Raw genomic sequence first — 12,680 nt, forward strand, 5'->3', positions numbered from 1 at the left:
TGCCCTCATTCCTGTGAATGGTCTTTTTCCAAGGGATAGGGGAATCCAAAACTAGAGGGTAGAGGTTTAGGGTGAGAGGGGAAAAGTTTATAAAGGACCTGAAAAGTAGCATTTTCACACAGAGGGTGTACGTTTATAGAACTAGCTGCCAGAGGAAGTGGTGGAGGCATAAGATGGGTATATGAGTAGGAAGGGTTTGGAGGGATATGGGCCGGGTGCTGGCAGGTGGGACTAGATCGGGTTGGGATGTCTGGTCGGCATGGACGAGTTGGACCGAAGGGTCTGTTTCTGTGCTGAATGGTTCTCTGATTATATTTCAAATGGCACTCAATTTCTCTCTGCCGCTCTGCTGGATAGATAATTCCAAAGAGTTCTCACATTTGGAATGTATGGTGTTCAGGGTTCTCTTACTCTGGTTAAACATAAAATGACAACCTTGGTTCTGTTTCCTGTCACCCGGAGAGCCTTGCTCCTTGACGGGAGCCTGCCTTTGGGCTCAGAGCTGACACTAGCTTCTGCTGAGAGCTGTGTTTGTGTTGACAATCCTGACAGGAAGCAGTACATTATTCAGTGCGCTGCTCACCAAGTGCCTGGAGAAGGAAGTGTTCGCTGTTGCCCGGTACATTCCCCGGAGGAACACCCCACCCCGGTTCGTGGCACTGGTCCCACAAGGGGAGCAGCTGGACGATGAGAAGGTGCAGACCATCCCTCCAGGTGAGTGGGACCAGCTCCAACTTCCAACGTCTGGTCTAGTCCATTACAGTAACTGGGTGAGTGTTATGGACCAGACCAGACCCCCCACACCACCCCCCAAAAATACAATCAGAAGACCCTAACATTGTATTATTTTAAAGGCAAGTGCCAGGCATTGCTTTCCAGATGCAATTTGATTGGTCAATCTTAGAGCGAAACACACTTTGTTCATGCACTCAAGTTAAAATACAACAAACCAAAGGAGAAATTAGAGTATTGTCACTGTATTGGAAAATTTAACACAATAATAGATTATTTAATGACTAAACAGTAGCTGTCCCAACACAGTAACATCCCATAAACACACCCTTGGTAAAGGCACATGCAGCAAAACAGATTGTCTCACGGGCAGTTCTTCAACCGAGGAGGAAAACATCAAAAGAAAATTCAGAGAGAGAGAGAGAAACAAGGAGAGATGAACTGCAGCTTCCAAACCCCAGCTTCAAGATCCAGCATCAACTGCTCCTGAAAATCAAAGACTAAACATCCTGGCTCTGTGGGAGCTTGGCCCCACCCGTTCAGGCTGCTTCTATTGTTCTAACTTTATTTTTAAAAAAGCCCAATGCCTCACAAATTGTTTCCTCTAGTGGCTCTGAGGAGACCAATGGGCACCTCTGTCTCAAGCTTTCATTATAAAAAAAGGGACAAAATTCACCCTAAAAGCCAGAGTGTTGTTGCACAGTGACACCCAGGCAAACATTCCTGCTATTGTTCAAAATAGTGCAAGGAATTGGTAACTTCCAGCCAAGAAGGAAGACAGGACCTTGGTTTTCTGTCATTGAACATCAAAGTGCCCAAAGCTTCCTGGCACCCAGAGGATTCATAAATGACCCCCCCCCCCTAGACACAGCAGGCATTTGCAGGAGGTAGTTGCAAAGATCATTGGTGGTGGTGGGTGTACTCCCTTTTCTGTGGAATTATGAATGTTCTTCCTGAGACCCGTCAAGCTCAGCATCTCTAACTCAGGCAGAACGCTTCACCAGCTCTGGGTACAAGTAAAACTGTCCCCATTGTTTTCCTGTCAGGATTCCACCTCATGTTCCTGCCTTACGCTGACGATAAGAGGAAGGTGGATTTTACGGAGAAGACGGTGGCCAATGAGGATCAGATCGAGAAGATGAAGCAAGTGGTGCAGAAACTCCGGTTTAAATACAGGTCGGTATTAGTCCTTGATAGCTGAGCAGGACTGAGCATTTGTCCGTTACAGTACTTGGGGGGTGGGGGGAGGTGCCAGACACCTTGGCCAGGATTGGGAGGGGTGAAACTGCTTGGACAGAGCTTACATTTATATAGCACCTTCCAGGTTAGAATGCCTGCTTCATAGGAGCACAGTCAGGAGATGTTTGACACCAAGCCACGTGAGGAGATATTAGAGCACGTGATGGAATACTTTGCTGAACAGGTAGGTTTTAAGAGGCATCTCAGAAGGTGAAGGAAGGAGTTTCAGAGCTTAACCCCCCGCAGTGGGGTCAGGAGCTGAGACTTTGGGCTCAGGAGCTCTGAAGCTGCCTTGAGTGACCATCTTTGCCCTTAGGTGTCCTTCCCCTCCACCTCCACCAAACCACCACCACCTCCACCCACACACAGCCCCCCCACCCAAACGTCACCAAGGGGTGACAGTGATTGTCAAGCTTTGATCACAGTGAGGGAGGAGAAGTTTGGGAAGCACTGGCTTAGACCCTAGGCAGCTGATAGCAAGGCTGCCGACTCTGGAATGATGGGAGTCGGGGGGAGTGCAGCAGTGTCTTCACCAGTGAGCAGCTGCCCAGGGACTGTTTCACCTTGCAGTTTGAGTGAAGGACATTGTGAGGCTGCCCTAGACACATACAGACACAGACAGACACACACACATACTCACACACCTATACACAGACACATACATGCTCACACGGACACTTATGGACACGCAGACATACACACACACACTCTCACAGATGCACACACACACTCACAAGACGCACACACACACACACACACCCAGACACAGACATAGACACACACGCACACATACAAATACATACAGAAACACACAAAGGAACACAGACAGACAGATACACACACACAGCCCTGCACCACGTGGCTTCCCTCTCTCCCTGTTTCTCGATCAATGAGGGAGATCTCTGTGTTACCTTGAGGCGGGACGGCGGTGTGCCACACTGCCCACTGAACATCAGCTTTTAGCAGGGCTTCTGTGACGGGTCGCACTGTATCCCATAATCACATCACCACCAGCGACGGGATCCAATTCGCACGGTCTGGGTGGAAGATTTCTCTTCAACTGCTTGTGAGAGTTTCAGAATGACCCCGGGTTGGCATTAGGACTTTCAGGGCTGTCACTAAGTTTTCAGAAAAAATCTGAGGACCATCTTCAAATTGTCCTGAGAACAGTGCAGACACAGAGACACTCTCTGATCTTATATCTTTAAACCATAAAACACCAACAAACTTCGACATCTGCTCATGTTCACTGCCAATTATTTCTAAATGTTCACACACACACACAGTTAAACTGATCGTTGAAACCTAAACTAAGAAACCAACCTAAATTTAAGCTTCATAAAAAGCGAAAGAACTGCAGATGCTGTAAATCAGAAACAAGAACAGAAGTGGGTCTGGTGGCATCTGTGGAGAGAAATCTGAGTTAACGTTTCGGGTTGAATGCCCCTTCCCTGCTCAGCCTTTCCAGCAATTGCTGTTTTCTTTCTAAATTTAAATGTTATTTTTCTTATACAATCTAATCATGATTTTTTTTCTCACTTGTATTTTTTACAACACTCTTTGTTTCAGTATACTTAAGAGAGAGACCACCTGTTAGTGCACATGTTTCTGGCTGCGAGTAAGTGCAGCAACTCTGTGGGACGTGCTATGTCACACCTCCAGGGGAAGGTGGGACTTGAACCCAGACCGTCTGTCCTCGTGGTCACTCCACCGCCGACCCTTAAACAGGCTTGAAGTGCTTTATCCCTGGATCAGAAGTCACACAACACCAGGTTATAGTCCAACAGGTTTATTTGAAATCACAATCTTTCAGGTAACACCTGATGAAGGGGCAGCACTCCGAAAGCTGGTGATTTCAAATTAATCTGTTGGACTGTAACCTGGTGTCGTGTGAGTTCTGACCTTGTCCACCACAGCCCAACACCGGCACCTCCACATCATCCTTTGATAGCCCCGAACTGCTAACCTTTCCGTTAATTACCAAATGCTTTACCGAAGACTGATTGATTGTTTTTAAAAAGGGAAGGAGGTAAGGGTTGGAGACAAGTGACAACAATCACTATGGGGATTTAACTTACAAACTTGGCTTTACGAGCACTGCACTGTATCCAACTGACTTGATTTAATTAAGGAGAGGCAGGTTGTGTCAGTATGTTGCCCCTCTCAGGATAGAACTCTCTAGAACTGAGTCACACAAGCCAGGATGTTCCTGTCCGATCCTCCCAACAGTATGGAGTCAGCTGAACACTAGAAACGCCTTTCCCATAATAAATCAGGAATTGGAAGCTGGTTTCAGTTGGAGGAAAAAATCATCTGGTTCACTAATTATCCTGGACGGCATGGTGGCTCAGTGGTTAGCACTGCTGCCTCACAGCGCCAGGGACCCGGGTTCGATTCTAGCCTCAGGCGACTGTCTGTGTGGAGTTTGCACGTTCTCCCCGTGTCTGCGTGGGTTTCCTCCGAGTGCTCTGATTTCCTCCCACAGTCCGAAGATGTGCAGATTAGGGTGAATTGGCCACGCTAAATTGCCCGTAGTGTTCAGGGATATGTAGATTAGGTGCATTAGTCAGGAGTAAACATAGGGTAGGGGAATGGTTCAGTGTGGACTTGTTGAGCTGAAGGGCCTCTTTTCACACCCAAGAGAGTCTATGATTTAGGGAAGGGAATCTGCCATCCTCATCTCCAGACCCACGGCAACATGGTGTGAAATGGCCTCACGCATCACTCAGTTCTAGGGCAACAAATAGGCCTTGCTTATGATGCTCACACCCCCAAACAGATTAAAGAATTAAAAGACTGAAATTGATGCACGCTTGTGCCAGTGAACAGGAAATGGACCTTCCCAGTAGTGGTTCCTTTCGGTAAAACCATGACGTCTGTTTGTCTGGCAACAGGCCCGAGAGCTTTGAGAATCCAGTCATTCAGAAGCACTTCCGTAATCTGGAGGCTTTGGCACTCGACTTAAAGGAGCCAGAAGAAATGGAAGACTTGACACGTGAGTATCCTACTGCATAGCTCCTAGTGACCGCCTTGAATTGAATTTATTGTCATGTGCCCAGTCCATCACACAAACCAATCTTCCATCCACTGACCCCCGTCTACACTTCCCACTGCCTCAGGAAGGCAGCCAACATCATCAGAGACCCCTCCCACACCCCCCGGGTATAATCTCTTCCATTGGGCGGGAGATACAACAGATTCAGGAACAGCTTCTTCCTCGCTGTCATTGAACTTCTGAATGGGCCTCTCAAAGTTCAAATCTGACATTGATCCCCCTCTCTGTGTACCTTCTCTGCAGCTGTCACTTTGTATTTCTCGCTCTGTTCTATTACTCTAATGCACTTTGTATGATATGATCTGTACTGCATGCAAAACAAAATTTTTCACTGTATCAAGGTATACGTGACAATTATAAATTAAAGCCTATACCAGGTTAGCCGACTGCATCATCGCAACTTAACAGGGAAGCCTTTTCCACCTGAGAAAACATCCCCAAGGCAGTGAGATGGAGATGAGCCATGATCCTCCCCACTCCCAGTGGGTCTCCCTCCTGGGAAATCTCAATGTGTAAATTTCGGGTGAGTGTTGACATTTCTGTAGGGATGGGGCTTTGGAGCCTGGGCGTGGACAGCGGGAACTGGGCGTGCAAGGATGAGCTCAGGGGAGCGTAGGAGCAACATGGAGATGTGGGAAGGTTGAGTGTTGGCGAAGGAACAGCATGTTGCTGAAGAGATGTTGTGGGACTTCGGATGTAGAGGCATGAGGGCAGGAAGAGAAGACGCTACGGGAGATCAGCCAGCTTCAGTTGGATAAGAGTGGAATCTGGTGAACTCAGCAACCAACTTATCCCAACCTGTCAAGAGATGTGAAACCCACATGAGGTATCTAATACCAATCAGCCATTACCCCACATGGGGTATCTAATACACATGGGCCATTACCCCACATGGGGTATCTAATACGCATGGGCCATTACCCCACATGGGGTATCTAATACCAATGAGCCATTACCCAACATGGGGTATCTAATACCCATGAGCCATTACCCCACATGGGGTATCTAATACCCATGAGCCATTACCCCACATGGGGTATCTAATACACATGGGCCATTACCTCACATGCGGTATCTAATACGCATGAGCCATTACCCCACATGGGGTATCTAATATGCATGGGCCATTACCGCACATGGGGTATCTAATATGCATGGGCCATTACCCCACATGGGGTATCTAATATGCATGGGCCATTACCCCACATGGGGTATCTAATATGCATGGGCCATTACCCCACATGGGGTATCTAATATGCATGGGCCATTACCCCACATGGGGTATCTAATACCCATGGGCCATTACCCCACATGGGGTATCTAATATGCATGGGCCATTACCCCACATGGGGTATCTAATATGCATGGGCCATTACCCCACATGGGGTATCTAATATGCATGGGCCATTACCCCACATGGGGTATCTAATATGCATGGGCCATTACCCCACATGGGGTATCTAATATGCATGGGCCATTACCCCACATGGGGTATCTAATACCCATGGGCCAGTACCCCACATGGGGTATCTAATACCCACTGTCCCGACCTCACATGGGGTATCTAATACCAATGAGTCATTACCCCACACGGGGTATCTAATACCCATGGGCCATTACCCCACATGGGGTATCTAATATGCATGGGCCGTTACCCCACATAGAGTATCTAATACCCACTGTCCCTACCTCACATGGGGTATCTAATACACATGGCCATTACCCCACATGGGGTATCTAATACCCATGGGCCATTACCCCATATGGGGTATCTAATACCCATGGGCCCTACCCCACATGGGGTATCTAATACCCGTGGGCCATTACCCCACATGGGGTATCTAATACCCATGGGCCATTACCCCATATGGGGTATCTAATACCCATGGGCCATTACCCCACATGGGGTATCTAATATCCATGGGCCATTACCCCACATGGGGTATCTAATATCTATGGGCCATTACCCCACATGGGGTATCTATTATCTATGGGCCATTACCCCACATGGGGTATCTAATACCCATGGCCATTACCCCACATGGGGTATCTAATACCCACTGTCCCTACCCTACATGGGGTATCTAATACCCATGGCCCCTACCCCACATGGAGTATCTAATACCCACTGTCCCTACCCCCCATGGGGTATCTAATACCCATGGGCCATTACCCCACATGGTATCTAATACCCATGGGCCATTATCCCACATGGGGTATCTAATACCCATGGCCCCTACCCCACATGGAGTATCTAATACCCACTGTCCCTACCCCCCATGGGGTATCTAATACCCATGGGCCATTACCCCACATGGTATCTAATACCCATGGGCCATTATCCCACATGGGGTATCTAATACCCATGGCCCCTACCCCACATGGAGTATCTAATACCCACTGTCCCTACCCCCCATGGGGTATCTAATACCCATGGGCCATTACCCCACATGGTATCTAATACCTATGGGCCTTTACCCCACATGGAGTATCTAATACCCACTGTCCCTACCCCCCATGGGGTATCTAATACCCATGGGCCATTACCCCACATGGGGTATCTAATATCCATGGGCCATTACCCCACATGGGGTATCTAATATCTATGGGCCATTACCCCACATGGGGTATCTATTATCTATGGGCCATTACCCCACATGGGGTATCTAATACCCATGGCCATTACCCCACATGGGGTATCTAATACCCACTGTCCCTACCCTACATGGGGTATCTAATACCCATGGCCCCTACCCCACATGGAGTATCTAATACCCACTGTCCCTACCCCCCATGGGGTATCTAATACCCATGGGCCATTACCCCACATGGTATCTAATACCCATGGGCCATTATCCCACATGGGGTATCTAATACCCATGGCCCCTACCCCACATGGAGTATCTAATACCCACTGTCCCTACCCCCCATGGGGTATCTAATACCCATGGGCCATTACCCCACATGGTATCTAATACCTATGGGCCTTTACCCCACATGGAGTATCTAATACCCACTGTCCCTACCCCCCATGGGGTATCTAATACCCATGGGCCATTACCCCATATGGGGTATCTAATATCCGTGACCCCAAACCCAAGTACAGGTCAACCTGGAGATAAGTGGACAACCCCCAAACAAGGAAATTAACACACACAGTCTCACACAGGCATCGACACAGAGAGACATACAGACACAGATACACACAAACACATTTACTCACTCATCCTCACCCTCCACTCCACCTGCACCTCCCCCCACCCCCCTCCCCACCGCATCCTCTCTTTCTCTCTCTTGCTCTCTCCCTGATGCCACATAGTGGTGGAATATGTTCTGGTGACAGATGGAACCTAAATGATCTTTCCTCCACGCAGTGCCAAAGATTGATATGATAGACAAGAGGATTGGGCAGCTGGCCGAGGAGTTCAGGGATCTGGTCTACCCTCCGGATTATAACCCAGACGCAAAGAGCCATATGAAGAGGAAGCTCGGTACGTGGTGATCAGTTTATATAAATGCACGGTGCTGCATTTTGGTGGGTCAAACCAGGGCAGGACTTACACAGTCAATGTTAGGTCATGGGGAGTGTTATAGAGACCTTGGAGTGCAGGTTCATAGCTCCTTGAAAGTACAATCGCAGGTAGATAGGATAGTGAAGAAGGCGTTTGGTATGTTTTCCTTTACTGGTCAGAGTATTGAGTGCAGGACATTGGTTAGGCCACTGTTGGAATATTGCGTGCAATTCTGGTCTCCTTCCTATAAGAAACTTGAAAGCGTTCAGAAAAAATTTACAAGGATGTTGCCAGGATTGGAGGATTTGAGTTACAGGGAGAGGCTGAACAGGCTGGGGCTGTTTTCCTTTGAGCATTGGAGGCTGAGGGGTGACCTTTTAGAAGTTTATAAAATCATGAGGGGCATGGATAGGGTAAATAGACAAGATCTTTTTGCTGGGGTGGGGAGTCCAAAACTAAGGTGAGAGGGGAAAGATTTAAAAAGGACCTAAGGGGCAACGTTTTTACGCAGAGGGTGGTGCATGTATGGAATGAGCTGCCGGAGGAAGTGGTGGAGGCTGGTACAATTATGGCATTTGAAAGGCATCTGGATGGGTTTATGAATAGGAAGGGTTTAGAGGGATATGGGTCAAGTGCTGGAGAATAAGACTAGATTAGATTGGGATATCTGGTCGGCATGGACGAGTTGGACTGTAGGGACTGTTTCTGTGCTGTACATCTCTATGGTTCTATGACTTCCTTACCTGGTCTGGCCTTCATGTGACTCCAGACCCACAGCCATGTTGTTGACTTGTAACTGCCCTCTGGGGGCCATCAGTGATGGGCCCAGCCTCTGACACCCACATCCCATGAATAAATAAAAAGCAAAAACACAATGCAGGCTGGGTCTGTTGCAGGTTTGGCGTTGGGAACTTCCACAGCGACTGTCTGACGAGTAGCCATGTGAATCGCTGTTTTGTGTCTGCAGGCAGTGCTGCAGGGGGAGCGGAGAAGAAGCCAAAGCTGATGGAGTCCATGGGGACGGATGAGCTCAGGCAGCACGTACAGAGCGGGACCCTGGGAAAGCTGACGGTGCCGGTACTCAAGGAGGTCTGTAAGCAGTACGGTCTGAAAGGCGGCGGCAAAAAGCAAGAGCTGATCGATGCTATCACCGGTCACTTCACTGAGCATTGACCGAAGCGACAAGATGGGGGGGGGGGAGTGGGAGCAGGGGACATGTATCTGCAGCAGCGACGCTCTCAGGTTGATTTAGCGGGGTGGGGGCGTAGTTGGTGCAGGCTGTGCCATCTTCGTAACTGAGGTATCGCAATCATGGAGATGGCACACCCCCCTCCCCCAGCCCTTGCAGCGGCCTGTATCCCGGTCCAAATCCGACAGAACCGAGGCCCTCTCTGGCTCCAGCAATCCGAACCTTCTCGTCGTCGTGGGAATGTCCCGGCTTCTCTGCTGAGCTCTCCCGGGCGAGAAAGTTTAAAACGATTAAACTACCCCACACAAGATATTTTTGTACCTCCTCAAATTTTTCACAAGATCCCTTTTATATTTAACGTTGTACCAAGTGCTTAAAACTTACATTTAGGGACATGATGGGAAATTGCTGAACTCTGTCCCCCTCCCTGTTGTTTATATGAAGGATGCAGGGACAAGTGAAATTGGTCACATCTGTGCGCTACTGATTAATGACCAACTACAACTGCTCATGCCCAATGCAGTGAACTTTGGCCGCTCTCTTCAAAAGCGCTAGTTAAGATACACTTGTAGTTCTAGTAAACAGAGTTTTAGTGTGGATTGAGGGAGACACAGACAGACACAGTTCAGTGGAACAGCCCCGCCTCACGTGAACCTAAACCAGGCTTAACAAAAATATACTTTAATCGGGTGATTTGGAGACCTCGCTTTAACTGGCTGCAGGACTGAGACTCTTCTGATGGGAGGGGGTGAACCTCTGGGTGACTCTCCCCACCTTTAGCAGCATCGTAACAGGAACACGAATGAAAATGCTGGTAATGCTGAGCAATTAAGGCAACATCAAGGTCTCGGAGGTCAGTACCAGGGTCAGCCCATTCAGTCTGATCTCCATGAGAGCAGCCAGGGTTAATCTGAGGATAAGAATTCACTGGGAAATTGTAACACAAACCATCTCATATCCCTCTTATTCAGCACACACCTAACCTCCCATCCTTTATTTTGGGTATCTGTATTTTTGATAGGGAGCATTTTGAGCATTTTATTGCCCGTGTTGTTAAGTTTCCATCTGTTTTTCTTTTGGAAACACTACAATTTTCTCCCATCCTCCCTCACAGACCCCAGCAGCTCCCTCAGACAGCCCCGCATCTCCCTCAGACAGCCCCGCATCTCCCTCAGACATCCCAGCATCTCCCTCAGATAGTCCCGCATCTCCCTCAGACATCCCAGCATCTCCCTCAGACATCCCAGCATCTCCCTCAGACAACCCAGCAGCACCCTCAGAGACCCCAGCAGCTCCCTCAGAGACCCCGGTAGACAGCCCAGCAGCTCCCTTAGACGCCCCAGCAGCTCCCTCGGCGACCCCGGCAGACACCCCAGCAGCTCCCTCAGACACCCCAGTAGCTCCCTCAGAGACCCCAGCAGCTCCCTCAGACAGCTCCGCAACTCCTCCTAGAGTTAGCCACAGCTCCGTCAGAACTCTCACACCACCAGCCACAGTGCACCAGTGCCACTCCCTTGGAGTTCCATGATTGCGCCGTTGTAGTTCTGCAGGACTGGTGTTCACCTCCCATACACACAGCACGACAACGCAGCCACCTGAGATTCTACTGAAGTACTGTCCTACTTCTCAATATGGAATCTTCAATTTTGTTTGTTTTTCTAAATTAACTTTTCCTTTAAAGCGTTGGTATACAGATTAGGATCTAAGACTTGAGAATGTGGAGAAATGAAAGTCATTCAATATTGGGGATGGATTTTTGTAAAATAAAATTAAATCTAATTTTGCCCATTCTTGAAATCCTTTCTGCTTTTCTGTCACAGATGGTTTGGGGATTTTAATTTTTACTCTGCTTCACTTTCTCTAAGCTGGTTTCAGCGCTTGAGTGTAAGGGTTAAATTCAGCCCAGCATCATTCCTTAAAGCTTCTTACCCGATATAAGAAGCGCTGAGGGAGTGGTTGAGGATTGGTGTATACTGGAATTGAAAACTACAGATAAGTGCCAATGAAACAGGCTGACAATTGTCACACTGATCAAGGTGCTGCCAAAGAGGCTTCAGTCGGTCAGTTTTGTAGTTGGGACTGCTTTCCAGCCCTCTTGTTTGTTACTTTAATTCGGCGGGTCGGTGTGGACTTGTTGGGCCGAACGGCCTGTTTCCATATGAAATGGATTCTAATTCGAATATCAGATTTTTTTCTTACCTGGTCTGGCCTACATGTGACTCCAGACCCACAGCAGTGTGGTTGACTCATAACCACTCGCTGGGTAATTAGCAAGAAATGTTGGGTTAGCCAGCAACGCCCACATCCTGTGAATGCATGAAAAAAACACTAAACAAAATCCTGGACTGGAGTTATACAGCACAGAAACAGACCCTTCGGTTTATCCAGTCCACACCAAACGCAGTCCCGTTGCACCTGCCACAGTGTGTTTATCAGCAAAAGAATGGAGAGTCAACTCTTAATAAAGAATACTACTTATTTGTTTAACACAATTAATACTATAACAGCAAAATACACTAAAAATGAACAGTTTACTCTACAAATCTATCTTGGGCTTTAACTTAACTCTGGATGATCATATACCAACACACTTAAACAAGTAGACACAACATGTCCAGACACTCCAGCCACACTATCATACATCAAAGACATCTCGGAGATGACCACCAGACCTACCCCTTGGCATCATGGTAACTCACAAACCTACCAACACACCGAAACAGCTACTGATAAAGGACCCGATATCAACAACCAGCAAAACTAATGTGATTTACAAAATACCATGCAAAGACGAAAAAACACTACATTGGACAAACAGGCAGAAAACTAGCCACCAGGTTACACAAACACCAACTAGCCACCGAAAGACATGACCCAATATCACTCGTATTCTTACATACAGATGAGGAAGGACACCACTTCAACTGGGACAACGCATCCATAAACAGAGACA

General features: G+C 48.0%; 1 protein-coding gene across 2 annotated transcripts in view; it reads left to right on the forward strand.

The window, feature by feature from the left end:
* The window catches only part of xrcc6 (X-ray repair cross complementing 6), a 34,939-nt gene extending 23,421 nt beyond the window's left edge, over positions 1 to 11,518 (forward strand). The window contains exons 9-13 of one of the 2 annotated variants that reach the window (XM_087978337.1): positions 553 to 714; positions 1,779 to 1,908; positions 4,866 to 4,966; positions 8,401 to 8,517; positions 9,506 to 11,518. In XM_087978337.1, the coding sequence (XP_087834463.1) occupies positions 553 to 714; positions 1,779 to 1,908; positions 4,866 to 4,966; positions 8,401 to 8,517; positions 9,506 to 9,711 (716 nt within the window). In that variant the 3' untranslated portion in view covers positions 9,712 to 11,518. The remainder of the gene's footprint in view (positions 1 to 552; positions 715 to 1,778; positions 1,909 to 4,865; positions 4,967 to 8,400; positions 8,518 to 9,505) is intronic. The other variant, XM_087978338.1, reaches the window with a different exon arrangement.
* The last annotated feature ends 1,162 nt before the right edge of the window (positions 11,519 to 12,680 follow it).

The sequence above is a fragment of the Chiloscyllium plagiosum genome, unplaced genomic scaffold, assembly GCF_037043375.1.
Source record: "Chiloscyllium plagiosum isolate Xiang-an unplaced genomic scaffold, Cpla_swu_hap1 HiC_scaffold_33, whole genome shotgun sequence".
NCBI classification, from domain to species: Eukaryota; Metazoa; Chordata; class Chondrichthyes; order Orectolobiformes; family Hemiscylliidae; genus Chiloscyllium; species Chiloscyllium plagiosum.